Source organism: Podarcis erhardii (genome assembly GCF_964252035.2).
Source record: "Podarcis erhardii genome assembly, chromosome: 12".
NCBI lineage: Eukaryota > Metazoa > Chordata > Lepidosauria > Squamata > Lacertidae > Podarcis > Podarcis erhardii.
The window spans coordinates 44,114,010-44,135,169 of NC_138513.1; the positions used below are offsets into that span (position 1 = coordinate 44,114,010).

Consider the following 21,160-nt stretch of genomic DNA (forward strand, 5'->3'; position numbering starts at 1 on the left):
TGTTACTTTAAAAAAACCCAAAAAACTGAGATTTATCTTCCAAAATATAGTTCATTTATGGCCCATCTGTAGCATTTAGATTTCTAGAAAATGCATCCTTCATCAGCTGCTATTTCCTTTTTATTTTTCACTGGGGAGTCGCTGTTATAAGTTATATATATATATATATAAGAAATTCAGCTGCTTGGGATTTGTTTGCCCTTCAGATGTAAGAACCTACTGCATCTTCTGTAACTGGTTGCAGATATCCTGGTTTTAAAAGGCTTAGGCTCAGATTAAAGGGGCAAGCAGAGGAAGCTCATTTATCTTAAATATCATTTTGACAGCATCCTTTTCCATGGTCTTGTCAGTCCCACATTAGTTCCTTAACTCTTTGTTTCTCTCTTCAGCTCACTTGCGAATTGATTTTCTGATAACTTCTTGTGGTTTTCTCTGTGCACCAATAAGGGCTTTGAAGTCTAGTGGTTAGAGCTGGCCTGCAGATCTGGATTTGGCAAAATCAAAGACAAGTTTCAGCTCAGCTTCCAGTAGTTTGTCAGCTGCTCTATCTCCCTCCCTTAAAGACTTTCTAAATGCAAGAGTGAGTGTGCATTATTTGAATATATATATCTGTGTTCATTCTCACTAACCCATGGTTTGTCTTAGCATTACACATGAACAAGGCCAGCTAAACTTTAATATTAGCAAAATTCATTTTCATAATGTAATCAGTGTAGTGCTGGTAACTGGTCCTTTTCAGTATTTACAGGAGAAGATCATACAAAATTAAATTGTTAGGATTTAAATCAAGAAAGATCTCCACAAAATAAAGACTAATTCAAAACTAAGCAGAAATCTCAAACTGGACGTTGAGATTCCTGCTTTTCAGGGGATTGGACTAGATGACCCTAAGTTCCCTTCCAGCTCTATAGTTCTATGAAATCTATGAAACAGTGTCTGATCTGTTCCATACAAAGTAAGTTCTGTAAAGAGGCTTCTTTCTGGCCTTTCACAGTATGTGAGAAGTATTAGTTTTGGCTCTTAAGAAATGGAGTTTCTTTTCCTTGGCAGCAAGACACAGTTGCCTTTTAAAAACTTTGCCGTATATCATTCTAATGAATGAATGGACTATGTGAGTGTGAGAGTGTTTATGGAACAAGAGCTTTGAAATTGTTAATCACAACCGAACTATTAATAAGCCACAATAGAATGTCTCACCTTCTTCCTACCCACCCCAGTTGATGAAACTGAATGAATTTACGTCCCTCATTGGCCACATCTATATTCTCCCAATTGGTGCTATATATTTTACAGGAGAGCAGACTATGGAGATAATTCATGGGGCTGACATTTTCAGTGACAGCCCTGTGTTCTTTATAAAATAGCCCCACTCCCTCTCCATGTCATGTTCCCTAAATCCAAACCGAGAGGCTGATTCTAGTGCAATAGCTTTTAGTAACACCACATAGACAACAGCCCAGAGATCACACCAGTCTTTATTTAATTCATGGCATAGAATTCAGGTGTGCGCACTGGTAAAAAGGAACCCAATGCAACCCAATGCAACCATTGTAAAAAGGAACCCAATGCAAAAATGCACCGCAACACCTTCCTACATGTCTCACTGTGCAAGGTGTACGTGCAAGTGATTGAAAAAAAGAGTGGCACTTTTCCAGCATAACACTTGTGATCCAGAAGCAAAGGTTTAAGTCATGTTCTGGATTCAGTGACTTTTTTTTTTTACTCATTTTAATTTGTAGAATGACAGACGATTCTTGAAAAACTATTCCTGTTAAAACTCAAGGCACACATACTGTATTAACTTCCTGCATAGCTGTCAACTTTTCCCTTTTCTTGCGAGGAGTCCTATTCGGAATAAGGGAATTTCCCTTAAAAAAGGGAAACATTGACAGCTATGACCTCCTGTGGTTACAGTTGTGTTTACCAAACGGGTCAGATTTTAATTCTGATAATTTCTCCCCCCCCCTTTTTCTTTTTGGTGATTACAAAGCAATACATTTTGAGATGCTCAAAATGAATGTCTTACGTATGAGGGGCTGTACCCCTGCTCTTTGCTGTCCCTCTTGCCATCCCCCCACAAGCCCCAATACCTTCTCCTCCCTACCCCACGCGACAAGATTTTTATAAATTATTTTTAACATTGCTATTAATGCTGTAACCCATCCCAGCACCTTAGGGTCAGGTAATGAATTAATGCAATTACTGCCCTCATTGTTCACCTTCCCGATTCCATTTCTGAGTGTGATGGCCTGGGAATCCGACTCAGAGGCTGAACCGGAGGAATCCCAGCCTGCACAGGAGTCCCCGCCTCCAGGGCCGGCTGAACTGGGGCAGGGCCTTGATTCTGAAGCGCCTGCACCTGTGCCGGATCCTCAGGAGCAGGCACCAGGTGAATCCACTCTGGCTCCAGAGGTGATTAACGACACAGTGCCTACAGGTGCACCTCTCCCGGCCCTGCCAGAGGAAGGTGAGTCTCCCCCTGGGTCCAGTAACTCCCTAGCCTCTCCTGAACTGCAGAGGCTCAGGGCAGAGAGGCGGAGGGAACTGGCTTCTCCCAGGAGGAGTGCTCGCCTTAAGGCCAGGAGAGGCGGGTCTCCTGGGGGCCAGGACCGCCCCTGGCCCTAGAGAAGATAAAGGCCAGTCAGCCCGGTCCCAGGTTGTGGGAGCAACGTCATTGAGTACCTGCTCCTGCTCCTGCCCGGACCCAGACCTGACCTTCCATTGTTCCTGTCCCCGCCCGGCTTCCTGCTTCGGACCTTGCCCGCTCCTCCTGAACTGTTTCCAGGCTAGTGACCCAGGACCGGACTTTGACTACGCCAACGGTAACCTTCCCCCGGGACCAGCACACTGAGGCTGTTTCTTCCATTCTGCAGTCCCACTTTGTACGTCTTCCACCCCCCCCCATGTTCATGCCTCTCCCCTCCTTTAGTACACCTGCTTTGCATCGCCTGCATCTTCCTCCTCCCACAAATTGCCACTACTACCGGTAAGTACTCTTTTCACCTTCTGCCCAATTACGAAACTGAAGCCACCTCCTCCTTAAGACCCTTTCATGTTCCTGCTTTCTGTGGGATGTGATCCATGAGAGGCAGTCAAGTACAACATTCCTTGTAATGCTAGAGAATACATGCAAGGGAATGTTTGGTCCAGCCAGCTGAAACTTCCTGTTCCTCCTGGCTGGAGCATCCTTCATTTTGCATGTGATAGAAGGTGGGCGTCCAGGTAACGAAAGGACGAGTCACGCAGCACACCTCTCTCTTTGTGACTTCCTTCCTCGTTTGACCAGCTTCTAGCTAGGACTGCTCTGCTAGCTCTCAGCTAGCAGAAGCACTGGGATTATTCCCCCATATGGGGTAGATCCACATGTACATATTTGTAACTAAGTCTGCCTTCAGGAATCCAACTGTGAACTGATGTGAGTAAACTTCTTTTATTGACTTTGAATAAGAAGTACGCGTCCTTATTCTTTTAAGAGGGATTCAGGGGAACTTACCAGGAATGTACAATTCAATCTGAGACAGACTGAATTGTATAATAGTGAGAGGCTCACACGAGGCTGCAACCAGCTATCTGCTGTGCATATAAAAGGGGGATGTAACTCTGCTACATAAAGGAACTTGCTAGTGCAAGTTAGGAAGGATATTGATAAATAATATAGCCTCTCCTGCCACCCTGAAGATCTGGTAACCATAGACTAATAGGACGTATGACAGCTGGAGCAAGGCACACTGGATCAGCTCATAAATTGGATCTACACACATATCTTCCTGTCCATCTCCCTCATCGCACTCGGTTCCTTGCGCTGATGTTCATTTATGCTCTACCAGTCAACCTTTAAATATATATATTATTAAATTGGCGAGATGTCGCCCATCTTTAATCTGAGAACTTATTCTGGAGGAAAGTCTCTTTTAAGCTTTCCGTTTTTGCCTTGTGCATTTTGACCGAAAAACCAAAATAGACTTTGCTCTTTAACTGATTCAGATGTAATTCCTTCCTTGACATGATAACTGACTTGGTGATAAATTTGGTCCTTTGGAGAAATAATAGCTTAGTCTCTCTTAAAAGGAAAGAAGTCCAAGAAGGATTCCAAAAGACAGAGAAAACACAAGCGAGTCCAAAATGAGACTCTCGCCAGCGCTTTCTTAAGGGAGCCTCTGTTAGAATCCTCTAGCTTTAATGGCATTTTATCACAAGAACCTGATTTGCAGAGGGAACAGACTTCTCCTTTTTTGGTAGAAATGAACTAGTATTTGTGCTGATGATAATCTTACATCAGCATGTCCCGGAGAGCATGCGAAGAGAAATCCAGAAGGAGCTCCACCTTTGAGCTGAAATGGCATTCAGTATTACAAACAGCAATGAGAGAACACATAAAGGTTTTTGGCTGCTTGTCTTGGATAAACACAGAGACATTTAGTTGCTTATCCTGAGCAATAATTCAGAACCTTGCATCTGCAGAGCTGCTCTGCAAAATTCACAAGCATCTTTTGATTTCTGTTTTTTTAAAACACACACACACACACACACACATTTCCAGAACTTCCTGTCTACAGATAGGGCTGGATATTCTTCACATCCAGCCCATCTAAACAGCAATTTAGCTCAAGTAACTTCCTTTTCAATTGCAGAATTAGAAAGAGTTAACGTGTAGGGAAATCAACACAAATGAAAGGAAAACCTGTTTGAACTCTTGCTGGCAGCCTCCTTCCTCTCTTCTCACCATGCAAATGCTCTTTTGTGTTTTCAGTTTGGAACTTGATGGTTTGAGTGTTTATATATTTTCCCAAGTAATGTGTGCTGATAATGCACTGGGAGCTCAGTCCTTAACAGTAGTATTCACTATATCAGTTTAGATCAGTGTTTTACAAACTTGGGTCTTCAGCTGTTTTTGGACTACAACTCCCATCATCTCTAGCTAGCAGGATCAGTGGTCAGGGATGATGGAGACCCAAGTTTGGTTTGGATTCTTCTAAATTTCTAGCATAGCAATTGGTGGTCTTCTTGTGAATCACTGCTGTGCAAATTTTGAAGAAGACTGTCCTTGATATCCTTCTTTCTCTCTCTGCATTCCCATATCTAAAGGTGTCAAATGATAGGTAAACCTTATGTGGAGTTAAGCCTGAACAGGGTCTTAAATCTGACTTTAGATTGAGTTCTGGTAGTTAAGTTGCATAAAAGCTTTAATTTAACTTCAGAAAATGAATGCAAACAATTTTTCAAAATTCTCCAAATGTTTGCAGATATTTTTTTTTAAATGATTTCCTTGCAAATGGAACTGTACTAATATTCTCCTTCCTGCCAGACCACTTCAGCTTTCTCAAATGCATGACTTCAGATATATATACATGCTGATTCAAGGATTTCTGGTTTTGGTTTTGTTTAGATTGATCTAACACTCTCTGTCATACTTTGGACACATTACTTACAGCATTTTAGACACTGGATTCTTTTCCCATGTGCTAATGTTTCTTGCTGCAGTTACAAAGGTAGAGGAGAGTTCGGAGGGGGAGAAACTATATTGAAACCCCCCAGGGATGTTTCTTTCCTTCGTTTGGAGACTTCCTGTGTAGTCAACACCTGTGATCTCATGATCCAAAAATAGATTCAGCTGTGCAGCAGCGGGGTTGGGGGAGCTTTTCTGCAATTAATTCTATTGAAAAAGCCCTCCCCAAACAAGCAGGGACTCCAAGATGTGAAACCAGAATTTGCTGAATTGGAGTTGTGGGTGTGCCTTCAGCACTTACTAATGAGATCATGGAAGAAAGCAGGAAATCTGTGTCCGGTGCCAAAGAAAATATTCTTTCCTTTTTTATTATTATTAGAATTCCCCTTCCCCTTCCTAGAACAAGTGTGGAGATTCTTGCACTGACAAACTCTAAAACAGTGAATCAGACACAAGGGTTGCATATGTGCTTCTGTGAATTATGCAAAAATAGTGGCTGAATCTGTTTTCCCCTGGCACCCCTCCCCCATTCCCTTTTCCTTTTATAGAATGTCTAATGGATTGTAAGCTCCCAGACAGGGATTGTGTTGTCTTTTAATACTTGTACAGTTCCTGGACACGGGTGGCGCTGTGGGTTAAACCACAGAGCCTAGGACTTGCCAATCAGAAGGTCGGCAGTTCGAATCCCCAGCTCCTGCCAACCTAGCAGTTTGAAAGCACCTCAAAGTGCAAGTAGATAAATAGGTACCACTCCGGTGGGAAGGTAAACGGCATTTCCGTGCGCTGCTCTAGTTCGCCAGAAGTGGCTTAGTCATGCTGGCCACATGACCCGGAAGCTGTACGCCGGCTCCCTCGGCCTGTAAAGTGAAATGAGCGCCACAACCCCAGAGTCGGTTACAACTGGACCTAATGGTCAGGGGTCCCTTTACCTTTACCTTTACAGTTCCTGGAAAATGTTAGGTCTTTCATAAATGATGTGTTGGTCCAGACCTTCATCCTTTAGCTCCACTGAAATCAACGGAGCAGGTTAGTTGACGCTAACTTAAGAACCGCTAACTTAAGCTTGGATCCAACCATAGAATAAAATATTTCCACATGTGTAGTGTTGTCAAATGTGATAGATTTTTGGAGGAACAGCATAGCTCTATACAGGTATTCAATTTGATCTTGAGGAGGGCTACATTGGGGTGGGCTACATCACATTCATCCAGTGCTTTACCAACTGCACTCGCTCCCGGTGGAGTACAGGGTCAGGTTTAAGGTGCTGGTTTTGACCTTTAAAGCCCTATGCGGCCTAGAACCCACATACCTACGGGATTGACTCTCCTGGTATGCCCTTAAAGTCCACAAATGACAACATTTTGGAGGTCCCAGGTCGCAAGGTGTTTAGATTGGTCTCAACTAGGGCCAGGGCCTTTTCAGTACTGGCCCCGACTTGGTGGAACGATCTGTCACAAGAGACTAGGGCCCTGCGGGACTTGACATCTTTCCGCAGGGCCTGCAAGACAGAGCTGTTCTGCCTGGCCTTTGGTTTGGACTCAGTCTGTCCCTCATGTTTCCCTCCCCTTATGGTTTTGATCTATGGGCTACTTTTAAAATGAGGCTGCATTTTAACCTGTATTTTAAATTGGTCCCCCCCATTATGTTTTTACTGTAATTTTACTGGTGTTAGCCGCCCTGAGCCTGGCTCTGGCCGGGGTGGGTGGGGTATAAATAAAATTTATTATTATTATTATTATTATTATTATTATTAATGTAGGGGATTGGTTTGACAGGGAACTTTTGAGTTCCCAAGGTTCGTGATCTCAAGGAGAGTTCTAATAGTGCTCAGCTACACACAGTTAGAAGGTCTCTTTATATCTTTGTAGTAAAGACTGAAGGTTGGGAGAGGAGAACAGTCTGCACACATAGGGAATGGTTAAGTCTCGACCAGGACAAACATACCCATGTGATCAGGCTGAACACTTGAATAGGGCTCATAATATCTAATAGGGGTATTCCATTAGCTGCCATTCATTTTAATGAATGGGTAATTAAATAGTGTCGTTTTACAAAACCCGAGTGTGTAAGCTTTTTATTTTACCATTTTACCATTTTATTTTATCCTGTTCTTTTAAATCTGTATCAAGGAATGTAAAAGGATGCACATTGTTTCATCACAAAATGCTCTGAAGAAGCTGTTACTTTATCTTTAGTTGTCTTTTGAACTTCCTCTCTCCGGATGTTCATAGCTGTCAGCTTGTTTGATCTTATCAAAAAATGTAAGTTAAAAAAAAAACCCTGTTGCATTTTGTCCAGGAAATGTCTCTTCTCAGTATACAGTTTTTTAAATGTTTGTGTTGCTGGATTTCTTTGAGCTGCCTAGATGTGTTTTTGCACAAGTAAGGTTTGATGTAGAAAATATATTTAAAGTTTAAAAAGCACATTCAGGTGTTCAGCACTAGTTCACATATATTTCTTCAAGCCACACAACTGAGTGAGAAACTAGTTTGTTTTTCTTCCAAAGATATAGTTCCTGACCCTTCTCAGGTGTTGAGTCTCCCTGGTCAATTGAGGAGTATTAAGTGTCAGGCTGGGACGCAGGTGGCGCTGTGGGTTAAACCACAGAGCCTAGGACTTGCCAATCAGAAGGTTGGCAGTTCAAATCCCCGCGATGGGGTGAGCTCCCGTTGCTCGGTCCCTACTTCTGCCAACCTAGCAGTTCGAAAGCACATCAAAGTGCAAGTAGATAAATAGGTACCGCTCCGGCGGGAAGGTTAACGGTGTTTCCGTGCACTGCTCTGGTTCACCAGAAGCGGCTTAGTCATGCTGGCCACATGACCCGGAAGCTGTACGCCGGCTCCCTCGGCCAATAAAGAGAGATGAGCGCCGCAACCCCAGAGTCAGTCACGGCTGGACCTAATGGTCAGGGGTCCCTTTACTTTTACCTTTTAAACTGTCTTATTCCAGGTTAGACAATTTGCCCATCAGGTCCAGTATTGTCTACTCTCCAAGATCATAGCAGAAGTCTTCTCCAATACTGTTACCACAACCTTTTTTAAAAAAACTAGAATTTCTGGGAATCAAAGCTAGGATGCTTTTCATTCAAAGTATCAGCTCCCCCACTGAGTTATGGCCACTCTTTTTTGTTCATTGGCCCCAAATGGCTGTTTGTACAAGATCCACATGCAACAGAACAAGATTTGATTCTAAACCATGAGTAGGCAAACTAAGGCCTGGGGGCCGGATCTGGTCCAATCGCCTTCTAAATCTAGCCCGCGGACAGTCCAGGAATCAGCCTGTTTTTACATGAGTAGAATGTGTGCTTTTCTTTAAAATGCATCTCTGGGTTATTTGTTGGGCATTCCCCCCCCAAAAAAAATAGTCTGCCCCACCACAAGGTCTGAGGGACAGTGGACCGGCCCCCTGCTGAAAAAGTTTGCTGACCCCTGTTCTAAACTGTCCCAGGCAGTGCGCATGCGTATAACTTACAGAAGTTCGTGTTCTTCAGCGATACATTTTTCTGCAGCATTCTTTCAATTAAAATCCGGATCATGTTCTCCTAAGGTAACCATAGCTCTGCTAAACTACTGAGAATATAAATGAAAATACTAGATGAGAAGAAATGTGGGAGTTTAGGTTAAAGCGAAACCAAACATCATATTATTGCATCCATGGAAAACCACAGCAGGCTGTTGGATGGTGATCAGCCTAACTGGTAGGCCTTGAGAAGATTATATGGAAGCATTTTCTAAAACTGCTCAGATGGTCTTTTAATTTCTGAAAATAGGAGGCCCTTGGATGTGAGGAGTGAGTATATTCAGCTACATCCTTTATAGGTTTTGCTCAAACCAAAACGGCTCACTTTTAATAATGATTAAGCCTTAGATACGGGACGCGGGTGGCGCTGCGGGTTAAACCACAGAGCCTAGGACTTGCCAATCAGAAGGTCGGCGATTCAAATACCCGTGACGGGGTGAGCTCCCGTTGCTCGGTCCCTGCTCCTGCCAACCTAGCAGTTCAAAAGCAAGTAGATAAATAGGTACTGCTCCTGCGGGAAGGTAAATGGTGTTTCCATGCACTGCTCTGGTTCGCCAGAAGTGGCTTAGTCAAGCTGGCCACATGACTCGGAAGCTGTACGCCGGCTCCCTCAGCCAATAAAGCGAGAGGAGCGCCACAACCCCAGAGTCCGCCATGACTGGACCTAATGGTCATGGGTCCCTTTACCTCTACCTTTACTTTCCCTCATGCTCTTGATAGCTAAGTTTTGCCGTCAACTTTGCATAGGAAAAGTAAACTAAGCTAGCTGCACTGTGCTCTTACTGTGGTCATTTAACCACTTAGTACAGTGGTGCCTCGCAAGACGAAATTAATCCGTTCCGCGAGTCTCTTCGTCTAGCGGTTTTTTCGTCTTGTGAAGCACGGCTATTAGCGGCTATTAGCGGCTTAGCGACTTAGCGGCTATTAGCGGCTTAGCGGCTTTAAAAAAAAGGAAACAAACTCGCAAGAACTCGCAAGACGAAACGTCTTGCGAAGCAAGCCCATAGGGAAATTCGTCTTGCGGAATGACTCAAAAGACGGAGAACTCTTTCGCCTAGCGAGTTTTTCATCTTGCGAGGCATTCGTCTTGCGGGGCACCACTGTAACCATTTTGCAACCTGGAATACCTTTCAATGATGCTGTGTTTTTCTTCTTCTCTGTGACTGTTTTAGAAACTGTAGCTAAATTCCTGTTGAGAGCAACAAAGTCACAATCTAAGATCTTGTCCAAATAAATGTAACTATGCTTCTTTACCATTAGGTAGTTATTTGGTATTATATCTAATCTTATATTTGTTTGTTTGTGTAACTAGATTTATATACTGCTTAATCAACAACCAAAAACTCTAATCAGTTTATGTAAAATAGTATAAAATATTAGTTGAAAATACAGTTAAAACAAATGTTAAAAAGCGGTTTAAAAACCAAGCATACATAACATACATAACATTGCATGTTAAAATTACGTGTGTGGGGTTTGCCTAAACAAATAAAATTTTAGCACATGTTGAAAGCAATACAGCAAAGCCTCTTGCCTAATATTAGTATTTTTATATATTACTGGATATTCAAGTCTTATTGTGAGGTCTGTTGATTGACTCGGTTAAATCCCACTGGTTTCATTGGGAAGAAAGTGCATCTAACTTTGTCTGGATACAGCCCAATGTTTTCTTCGCCACAGTTTCATGTACTGAAGCATTTCCTCGCTTTCCCCTCTTTTTCAGGATGAGATGGGCATTGCTTGCGAGTTGCTGGAGCCAGACTCTGATTTTCTGAAGTGCAGCGTGGGATTCCCCTTCATGAGATCAAAGTCAAAGGTAGAGAGTTATGGTTTTCAGTAGCTGTGAGCTTCTCTGCATAACAAGCGGACCTTTGGGTCTCTGACTGCTTTGCAAACACAGCATGGCTTTGGGCCTTGACCACAGAGGTGCTGTGGTCACCATTCGGCTCTCGCTGTGAAGTGCCCCTGGTCTTTCCTCACCAAACAAAATTCAATGGTCAGGCTGTGGCGGCTGTTCATAGCCACAGAGCCCTAATAGAAGCTGACTGGGACTTCGAATGTGAGTTCTTTTTAGTGGCCAGAAAATAATGCTATGAAGCTTCCTTGGCTGACATTTGGAGGAGAGCAGTCCACCGTTTCTGTCCTTAGCTGCCCTGCTTTATCATGTATTGTCTCCTGCTATTCAAAGTATGTAATGTTCAGATACATGCTATGCAACGCAGAGCCAATGAAAATAAATGGTGGTATTATTTTTTCATTCCGCGTTTTTATTTGTCATATTTTTTCAGTTAGCTAGTGGGCCTATAGCCTTTCATTCCAACAGTGCTGCTGGGTGTTTCAAAGCTAGATTTTCTGTGTACAACCAGTGAAGCCAATTGCCAAATCTATTTTGAATTCTTCAGTTTTTAGTTATTTCCTGTTCCTTGCTGTTCCCAGTTTCTTGAACTTGGGAGGGGAGCTCCTGTCATGGGGCAGCAATGTGTTTACTCACATTTGATGGCATGCTCTGGTACAGATCCGAGAGGGGCCATACTTCCAATGTTGGATATGAGTTCCTGTCTGTACTTTCATATGTGAGTAATGCATGCAGGTGACGTTGATTATGTATAGAAAAACAACTATGGCTCTTTACCTATGAAAGCTTTAGGCATTTCAAATGGTGCTCAATGTATGCATTTTAGAGAAACGGCAGCAATGTCACGGAAGAAATGTATTTAATTCCAATATGGTTCATATCCAGAACAAGAGCCACAAAGTGCTAAACACTGTTTTCTTTACCCTTCCTAGTATGAGTTCAGCGTCATCTTTGATACTAGTCATTTGTCTGGGGAAGAGGACATTCTCTCATTCCTCGTCACTGCTCAGAGGTAAAGTATATTTCACTTTTAATCTTCAGGCAGATAGACGCAGGAAAAGGATGGGATGGTTTTATGGTGAGAGAGAAAAAACTGGCATGGGACTGAAACAGACTGACTTGTTCATCCTTAGCTAGATATGGACATATTTGGAGGAAAATATTTATCGAATGCTGGCACAAATTCCTTCCTTTTCTTTCATTTTTTTAAAGATGCACAATGGTTAACGTTTTAGCATGCCATTTGCAGAGAGGCCAAGATTTAAATACTGGTATGTGTATAGATGATAAGAATATTCAGAAAGGCACAGCATTCAGGATGCAGGCAAGAGTCCTGGAAGGATTAAAACCAGTGTATAACAAAGAATCTTTGCTCTCCTTTTAAGGAAGAACATAAATGGTCAGTGATGTAATATAATTTAGCGTCTCAAGTGACTGAGACAGTCCATTCCCACGTTGCTCATTTCTTGAATGTAGCCTTGAATGCTTTTAAAATGGGCCGTTTATTTCGCTTTCCTGGTGCTGTGGGAAGTTGCATCCCTGGGCTGTCTCCACTGTGGATCCTTTTTTTATTCTGGATATGAGTTGTGCACCACTCGCAACCCTGCAATTTTTGTGGTGGTTTTACATGGCATTTTGGTTTCTTTTTGTGTTCAAAGCACAGGTTTTCTCACGGCCATTTGCTGATATCCTGGTGAGAGATATCCCTGTCATTACCACGTCCATTACTAAAACTCTCTGCTTAGACCAGTGAGGGGAAACACAGAACATGATTTCATACATGATTTATAAAAATCTGCACGTTTGTGGTGCCAAGGGATCCTGACATTAAACCTGATAATAGCTCATAAAGAATAACTTGATGCGTTGGCTTAACCTCTCCCTGTTCTGTAATGACCTAAGATACAGCACAAAAAAGGCATTATTCCTTTTCCAAGCACCAATCTAAACTGACCGAAAAGCATCCTTTCCAATCTCTCTAGGTATGGAGATTAGTCAACACAGCCACATTAGTGCATGATGAATAATCAATGACCCTGCCTGGCTAGGGACCGCTTTGAGATGGTGCAACTTATCTTTGTTGTATGTCATGGCAAGATCCAGAGAACCCTGAAGCTGGGATAGGTTTACTCATTCCATTCTTGCATCCACTAAATTTAATTTTTCAGCCACGACTGCAAAAAACCAACCATATTTTCTGGCACTCCAGTGAAATATGCAATTGGATCCAAGCCAGCAAGCTGACAGCTTTTATTTGATGTTGATGCCCTATGTACAGGGGGCTTTTTGGCCTCCCCCTATCCTGATTTGAAAGTCCTCGTGAGGCTGCTGAGCTGAATGTTTTTCTGCCCCCGAGGATATCCTGAAGTCTGCTAGGAGAGCATTCAGGCCAGCTCTCAGTCTGACTATAGATCCCTCATAATGGGTGTATAGGGATTTGATAAAGAGAGTGCTGAAAACTATAATGCACAGTGCACACTTCCCATAATTATAAGCCACAAAGAAGCAAATCCCATCTGCGATTAGCCGCAGGAAATAGTTAAACTCACACGGGAATAAACAGCTCAGCTTCATGAACTTTGGCTCTTAGAACCCACCACTTCTAAAGCATAGGCTTCTGCTTCTGCTTTTTGATGATGTTAGATGTGATGTTAGATGCATGAAAGGGCACAATCCCACGCTTGCATCTAACATAACAACCCATGATCCTCTGCTTAAAACACACACACAGCCCCCATACAGAACAGCGGGAGATGAGAGAAAAGAGCCACTGGTTGCTCTGTGAATCTCGAGGGGAAGAAAGTAACTCTTCAGAAATACCAGGTGTGTGGAACAAGATCCGTGCTGTCAATGAATGCCATGAGTGAGCTCAACACACCAGATGGTCAAGGCTACTTGCAACTTCATTCCTCAGATTGTATTGTTTTTTATTATTATCCACACAGAGGATAATAGTAGGGGGATTCAGTGGCAAGCTGCTGAGTAAATATGGGAGCTCTTGCACAACCTCAGCATCCCAGAGAGGCCTTTTCCAACCTCATGACCTCCAGACATTTTGGACTGTTTTGCTGATGAGACACAGGATTCCCCCCCCCCCAAAACAACAACAACAACACAGAAATATAGCATGTAAATTGTGTATTTTCTTTACAAAAGTGGCTAGTCTGTCCCTGCACAAATAGGATTGTATGAAGTTATTCAAAAGCGCAAGACACTGCTGTATGGAGCAGTCCTAGCCAGGGGGCCTGTCAGCTAGCCATGTCCTCAGGGTATTGCAATATCTCAGGATATTGCATTCCATATCTGTGGAAACCTCCCTCCCCCCATTTTCCAACAGCCCCTTTCAACTGTCAGCCTATGGTCCTTGGCCACCAAGCATGTTCAGTCTCTTTTGGTTTCCTCCCCTTAACCCCCTCCTCCCAATATTGTTTCTACATTTGCAAGACTTGAGGTGTCCCCAAGTCTGCCAATTCCTCCCTCCATGGAATGCCGCCATTTTGACTCTGTAAAAAAATGGATTTGCCTTTAGCGTATAGCAGGGATGTCCATCAATTTCTGGCTCCCCCCAAAAAGCTTTTTTTAACCCCCCCAAAATGGGGCTTTTCTTTTCTTCTCCCTAAAAAAAGCTCAACAACTTTGAGCTGAACCCCCCCAAAATGGGGGGTAGATCATCACAGCTACACAGCTAGTTTTTAATTCTTCTGAAAGTAGTAGATAACAGTCTCTTGGGAGTTGGCCACCCCTGGCATATAGGATACTTTTACAGAGGTTCTGTCTGTTAACTACATTTCTAAGCCCCACAATTTCTTTTAAGCCCAGCAAGGACCTTTTTCCTGTTTTCCCCTGCAAAACAGTGAATGCTCCCCCACATTCAAGGTTCTAACACAGCAGAACTATAATAATAATAATAATAATAATAATAATAATAATTTATTATTTGTACCCCGCCCATCTGGCTGGGTTTCCCCAGCCACTCTGGGCGGCTTCCAACAGAGATAAAAAATACACTAAAATGTCACATATTAAAAACTTCCCTGAACTAGAACCAGTTTATATCTTAAGAAGGATCAAGTGATTCAAAGGTTAAAACAGTATCACTTCAGACTTCAGGTAGGGTAACTGCATTTTTGAACGCTCCCCCATGGAGTCCATTCTTGAATGTAGGAAACTGACATGTCAGGTAAACTAAATGGATGGAACTCTTTATTACATATCTGCAAGGAGGTTTCCGGTTTTTTGAAGTGAACATTTACATATTCATATAATCAGCCACTCACCCTCAGCTTGAGACTCCTTCATTATCCTTGATAGTCTTCAAATTTTATTTATTTTAAAATTACATTTATATCTTGCCTTTCCCCCCAAGAGCACAAGGTGACATACACATGAATTTCTCCTCTCCATTTTATCTCCACAACAACCCTCTGATGTCAGTTAGGCTAAGAGACAGTGACAGCAAATTTTCATGGCTGAGAATTTGAACCCAGATCTCCTGGGTCCTGTGGGAGATCTCATCCAGGAGGGTTCATAGAATCACAGAATTGTAGAGTTGGAAGCGACTAAGATATATGAACATCAAAACTAGACTCAAGGCATTCCTTTGGTCGGTTGTGTATTGCAAAAATCATTTGCACAGCTAGCTTGATTCTTGTGTTTTTGACACAGTGGGAACCTGGAACACAACCTCCATGACAACTCTCTCACCCTGGCTGTTCCCCTGATGCATGAAGTGGACTCATCCATCACTGGGTAAGTAGCAGGTCATCAAATGAGCATGTGCACGCGCACAAAATTCCTTATATTATTTTAAGCATCTCTTCTGGGAGGAAAAAGAAATGCATTCTTTTCCTTGTTTACAAGTAAAGCTGGGGGCAGAATGCCTCTTTCCTCTGTACTAACTTCCCAGACTATGAAAGCAGGACATGATGATAGGATTGTGTGTGTGTGTGTGTATTTTGCTTCAATCTTCGTTGCTCTTCCTCAGTGCAGAAACATTAGGCATTAATTACGGCACTGTAAACCACCTAAAAGAAGAAGAAAGACATTATTTCTGAGGTCAAGTCAAATGTTTTGGTTCAGGCCCACTAGACCAAAGGTTAGGGTCAAATGTTCTGGGATAGTACAGGTCACAAAGAGGTCTTGCTATGAGCCTTTCTGTTTTATTTCACAGTCAGAATTCTGTTTATGCTTTCCCTTTTTTTGTAGGATAAAGGCACCCAAAGAGAAATAGTTTAAAATGGCTATTTAGAAGGGGAGGCTATTTGTGCAAAAGAAATACAAAATGGGCCATTTTTTGGCACTCAAATATGACCTCCTCTTTCTCTCATTCAGAGTGGTCTCTCCTGGTTCTTTTGTTTATGGGGAGTCTGTGCCAGCATCTCAGTTTACTCAGCTGGAAGATCTGGAGTGTCATTTTCAGGAGCTGAACTTCACACTTCAGGTAAGAATTAAGCACAAGGTATGTTTGTATTTGTATGGGCTTTTCGTTGTGACTGGTTTTCCTATCAGCAGTTCAACAAGCAAAGGCTTCCTTGCTTTATGGAGAAAGCTTCTCAGCTCTAAAAGATTTAGAATCCTATCTTCTGGCTAATCATTAGAGAAACCTATGGATTTTCTGTGGTGCTGACGTACCCTCTGGATTAATCATTTGTTCAGCGGTGGGCAGCCTAGGGGCACTGCTCACTGACAGAGATCCTCGCCAGTGGAGAACAGTGAATCCAAGCCAGTTTAGAGGAAGAGATTCTTCCTTCTTATCCAAACCTCTTCCAGGATGGCAGATTTAGCTTTTGGGTTGCTCTGAAAGTTCCTTTCTGTTTAGGGCACAATCCAGCTGTCAGGGAACTGCCATCGGAGCCAGAGGGAGAGAGAGGGCTCCAAAGGGATTCCAGAGAGCGTCCCAGGATGGGGAGAAGCAGCCCATCTTCTGGGGAAGGAAATCAGCACAGCACCAGTGGAGAAGGGTTGGCAGATGGGGGAATCGGCGAGGCGGTCCCATGACTCCTCGCCGGGGACCAGCGGGGAGAGCACGGGTCCTCCGCTGCCCACACCCTCCTTGCGCAGAAGGCTTCCGCGCAGGGAGAGTAGGCGGAGACTAGGCGTCAAAGAGCTTCTTTGCTGGAAGAAGTTCAAGAAACGCCCACTGACGGATTCTGCCAGCGATTGAGACAGCCACGAGCGAGTGGCTGTCCGGACAGAAAAGGTTCACTCAGGCAACCCAGCCAGGTGTGGCACTGGTTTACGCACCAGCAACCCCTAGAACCATCACACCAGCCCAAGTTGAGTACTGTTAAATTTCATAGTAATAATAATTTAACAACAACAACAACAACAACATATTATTTATACCCTACCCATCTGGCTGGGTTTCCCCAGCCACTCTGGGCAGCTCCAAACAGAATATCAAAAACACGATAAAACATCAAACATTAAAAACTTCCCTAAACAGGGCTGCCTTCAGATGTCTTCTAAAAGTCAGATACAGTGGCACCTTGGGTTACATATGCTTCAGGTTACATAGGCTTCAGGTTACAGACTCCGCTAACCCAGAAATAGTACGTCGGGTTAAGAACTTTTCTTCAGGATGAGAACAGAAATCGTGCTCCGGCAGCACAGTGGCAGTAGGAGGCCCCATTAGCTAAAGTGGTACCTCAGGTTAAGAACAGTTTCAGGTTAAGAACAGACCTCTGGAATGAATTAAGTACTTAACCCGAGGTACCACTGTAGTTGTTTATTTCCTTGACATCTGATGGGAGGGCATTCCACAGGGTGGGCACCACAACCAAGAAGGACCTCTGCCTGGTTCCACTGTTTTCAGAGGGAGAGATCTGAGCATGTGACTAAGTATCCACAGAGGATTTTTAAAAGAACATAACTTTGGTTGGATTATGATTATCCTGATTACGAAGAACATTTCCCAGATCCCAAAAGTTGCCTGAGCGAGTCCCTGGAACTGCAGAGTGACAAATGGCACAATGACGGGAACTTGTAACTAGTAATATTTCATGCCTGCCTATTTTTACCCTTTCCTCTTAAACACAATGCTTTTTTAAAAAAACGAGTAACACATGCCTTCCCAGTATGGGAAGTTACTAGTTCGCACCAGTTAATTCCTTACTGGCTGCTATTCAGTTGTTTGCTGGGACAGAATGGAGAAAAGTGTGTTCTCCCTTGGATTCCCGGACATTAAATATACTGTGAACCATGTTGCTAACTTAGGCACTACGGTTCTAGAGTTTACACCAGGCATACGCAAACTTGGCCCTCCAGATGTTTTGAGACTACAATTCCCATCATCCCTGACCACGGGTCCTGTTAGCTAGGGATGATGGGAGTTGTAGTCAACAAAACATCTGGAGGGCCGAGTTTGCCTATGCCTGGTTTACATCTTTGCCCAGAGCATTGAAAAACAATGAAAGCAGATTGAACGCAGCCTAAGGTTGGATATTATCATTGAACGTGTTGTTCCAATACATTACAACTCTTAAAAAAAAAAATCATAGACTGATAAAAGTAGTACAATTTGCTTAGAGAAAAGTTTTCTTTAAAAGTTTCTTTTTTAAAAAATAGTGGGGGGGGGCTTTCATCTCCTTTGTTGTGAAGATTCAAATACCCCTTTTTGTTTCTTATTACACTCATGTCTCATTGCAGTAGAGTTCCCAGTTCATTTGTTTTCTGTTACATTATTCCTGCATTTCATGCAGCAGTTAGGCCTTATTGTAGCTGGATCACTTCCTCCCCTTTTAAGTGCCTCTGGGACATTGTAAGGGTTTGGCATTCTGCACCACCTCTCTTTATCATTCATGCATTCCTCAAAGCACAAACAATGTTTGGAGAATGGTCTAGATGTTTGGAGATTTAGAGTTAGCTGGATTCTGAACAGCGACATAGATCTCCGCATATTCAGAGACTGAATCTTAAACAAGAGAGGACCGTGTCTCATTGAGATTTGTTTATTTTTCAGAATGTAAATGTTTTGACTGTTGCATCTATATATAAGTACGCAGAGCTGGATTAACGATTAGGTCCAGTTTTCTATAGAGACAGACTCCAGCCCCACCGATAACCCTGATGATCATTTTTTAAATGCAAAGTTGTGGCGCACAGTCCTTTCTGTAAGGCTTTCCCCCTAGTTTGGGGAAGCTCATGGAGCCAAGTGGTGATGTAAAGGCAGCTTGCATGTTCATACTTGGATACTCTTTCCTATTCTTACTCTACATGTTTTAGGGCTGGGCCTAGGTTGTGGAAAACAAGTTTTAGAACTGAACCATGGTTCAGATTTAAAGCACTTTTTGGTGTAACATGTAAATATCAAGGCACTACCAACTGGAGAGAAATCTCTGCTTTCTGGGCAGGTTCATCCATGCAGCCTCAAATTTAGATCAAGCTTGTATAGATTCATGAATTTGCTTTGTGAAAGCCCCTCCCCATTCAACACAATGGTGTGGTTTTTATGCCTTTATCATTGCTGCGATTTTATGTTTTAGGTGAAGTTCATGCTCCAGTTGTGTTTGATTATTGGGAAGCCTATGCTGGTTCCTGGTGGGGTTTCTATGCTAGTTAAAATTAATAAAAGTGTGTCACAGGTTTGTATGTTTGTTTGTTTGAAGGTCTACAATGCTGGCCCAAGCACACTTCCTGGCTCTTTCGTTGACATTTCGTTTCCAAATCGTCTCTCGGCTACCGGAGCTGAAATGTTTCACATTCAACAGATGATGGTGAGATCTTTTTCAAAGTCTGTTCTGTGTAGCCCCCGGAAGCTGCTCTTGGTGGAAAGGACAGTAACATAAGAGTTTGTCCCAGAGTTGGCATTTCAAGGAATAAAGTCGGTATTGCTGCAGCAGTAGCTACTGAATTTAAAGCTTTGACTTAAACTTATTTGTAATAGGGAATTTTGCCTGATTGTGCCTATTATGTTAATCATCCATTCCTCAGTCAATATCATAATGCAATGCTTTCCTTCCCTTAAGAGATTATTGGCCCCATTTCTATCCTCTTCCAGCTCAGTTTTTTAAAACCACTCCATGGCTATTTTGGATGAAGGGTGGTAAAAGAAAAATCAGTCAAAAATAATAATCAAATCTGTGACTATCTGCCAATGTGTGTCAGATATGCTATACTACAGCCTTATTCTTTCCTGTTGAAACTTTCAGATAATCAGTGGCTCATAAATGGGTGTTCTATATTCGTAGACTTATATTGGCCTCAACACGGTCTATGCAGGAAACTAGGAAAAGACCACACATAACTCCATTTCCCCTACACATTAGTGTGACAAAATCTTCCTTACCACTGGGCAAGATGATATAAAGGACCAAGCTACCTCCAGATGAGAGAGCTTATTCTGTTGTAATTTAGTCATCAATATATAATGGGTTAAAAAGAAAACTGAAGTCTCCTGTGAGACTTCCAACAGTCTGGAATGTCAACAGAGTCTTGTGACTCCATGAACTGCACAGTGGCATAACAGAAACCTAACAGGCATGAGACAGGAGTTGGTAATGCAGGTGAGCTGTGCAGAAGCAAGCTGGCAAGCATGCTCCAAGCAAGCTGCCGGCTAGCCCTGCCGAGGCTCCTTTTATTAGCAGAAGTCAACAATTGGAAACAGTAGTGAAACCACCCTGAACTTAACGTATTTCCATCTACACACATTTCCAGCGTTGGCAAATACACGTGTCAGCAGGTGCTTCCCTCAAATGTTCCTCCCGGTACTTGATTATGTCTCTGTTTTCCGCCATGCTCCAGCGAAGCAATATGTCTAGCAACCAAATTGTGAAAGGACAAAAGGTCAGGGGAAGCAGGCGTAACGCTCCTTGACATACTGTTGCACGTCTGGTGCGCGGTTTGCCTTCGCAAAGCAAAGCATTACCTCTACAGAAAACAACCTAAAAAACCGAGGCCTAGATAATGTTGCTTGCTTCTGTGTAAACTGTCAGTGTGTAGTCTGAATGGTTCATATGTGAGTACGAATTAGCCGTCATAACCAGTCACAGTAATATTTTAATTTCAGTTATTGTTTAGTGTGCATTTACTGTAATTATTTTCCAGCACTTTCCATTTCACATTTCCTCCCCTTTTCTTCTATGCATTTTTACATGAGGGACCTGTTTACATTTATTCACATACAGTTCCTCATATAGTACAGGTAGATTTATAAATAAATGCTATCACCTGATGTCAACTCAAAGACAATGTGTTTTAATGGAGGCACTTCACACACATTTGGAGAAGAGTAATGGACGTGGGTGTGTATGTGTGAACCAACTCAAATTGGAAGAGGTTCCTTTGTTTCTTTAAAAGATTTATAATGTACTCTTTGAGAACATGCTTCACAAAACAGTTCA

General features: G+C 42.7%; 1 protein-coding gene across 1 annotated transcript in view; it reads left to right on the forward strand.

Annotated features, from left to right (window-relative positions):
- Positions 1-21,160, forward strand: part of ITGA9 (integrin subunit alpha 9) — a 241,922-nt gene that overhangs the window by 174,010 nt on the left and 46,752 nt on the right. The window contains exons 19-23 of the mRNA XM_081834755.1: positions 10,689-10,781; positions 11,753-11,832; positions 15,486-15,569; positions 16,152-16,260; positions 19,427-19,534. Of these exons, the coding sequence (XP_081690881.1) occupies positions 10,689-10,781; positions 11,753-11,832; positions 15,486-15,569; positions 16,152-16,260; positions 19,427-19,534 (474 nt within the window). The remainder of the gene's footprint in view (positions 1-10,688; positions 10,782-11,752; positions 11,833-15,485; positions 15,570-16,151; positions 16,261-19,426; positions 19,535-21,160) is intronic.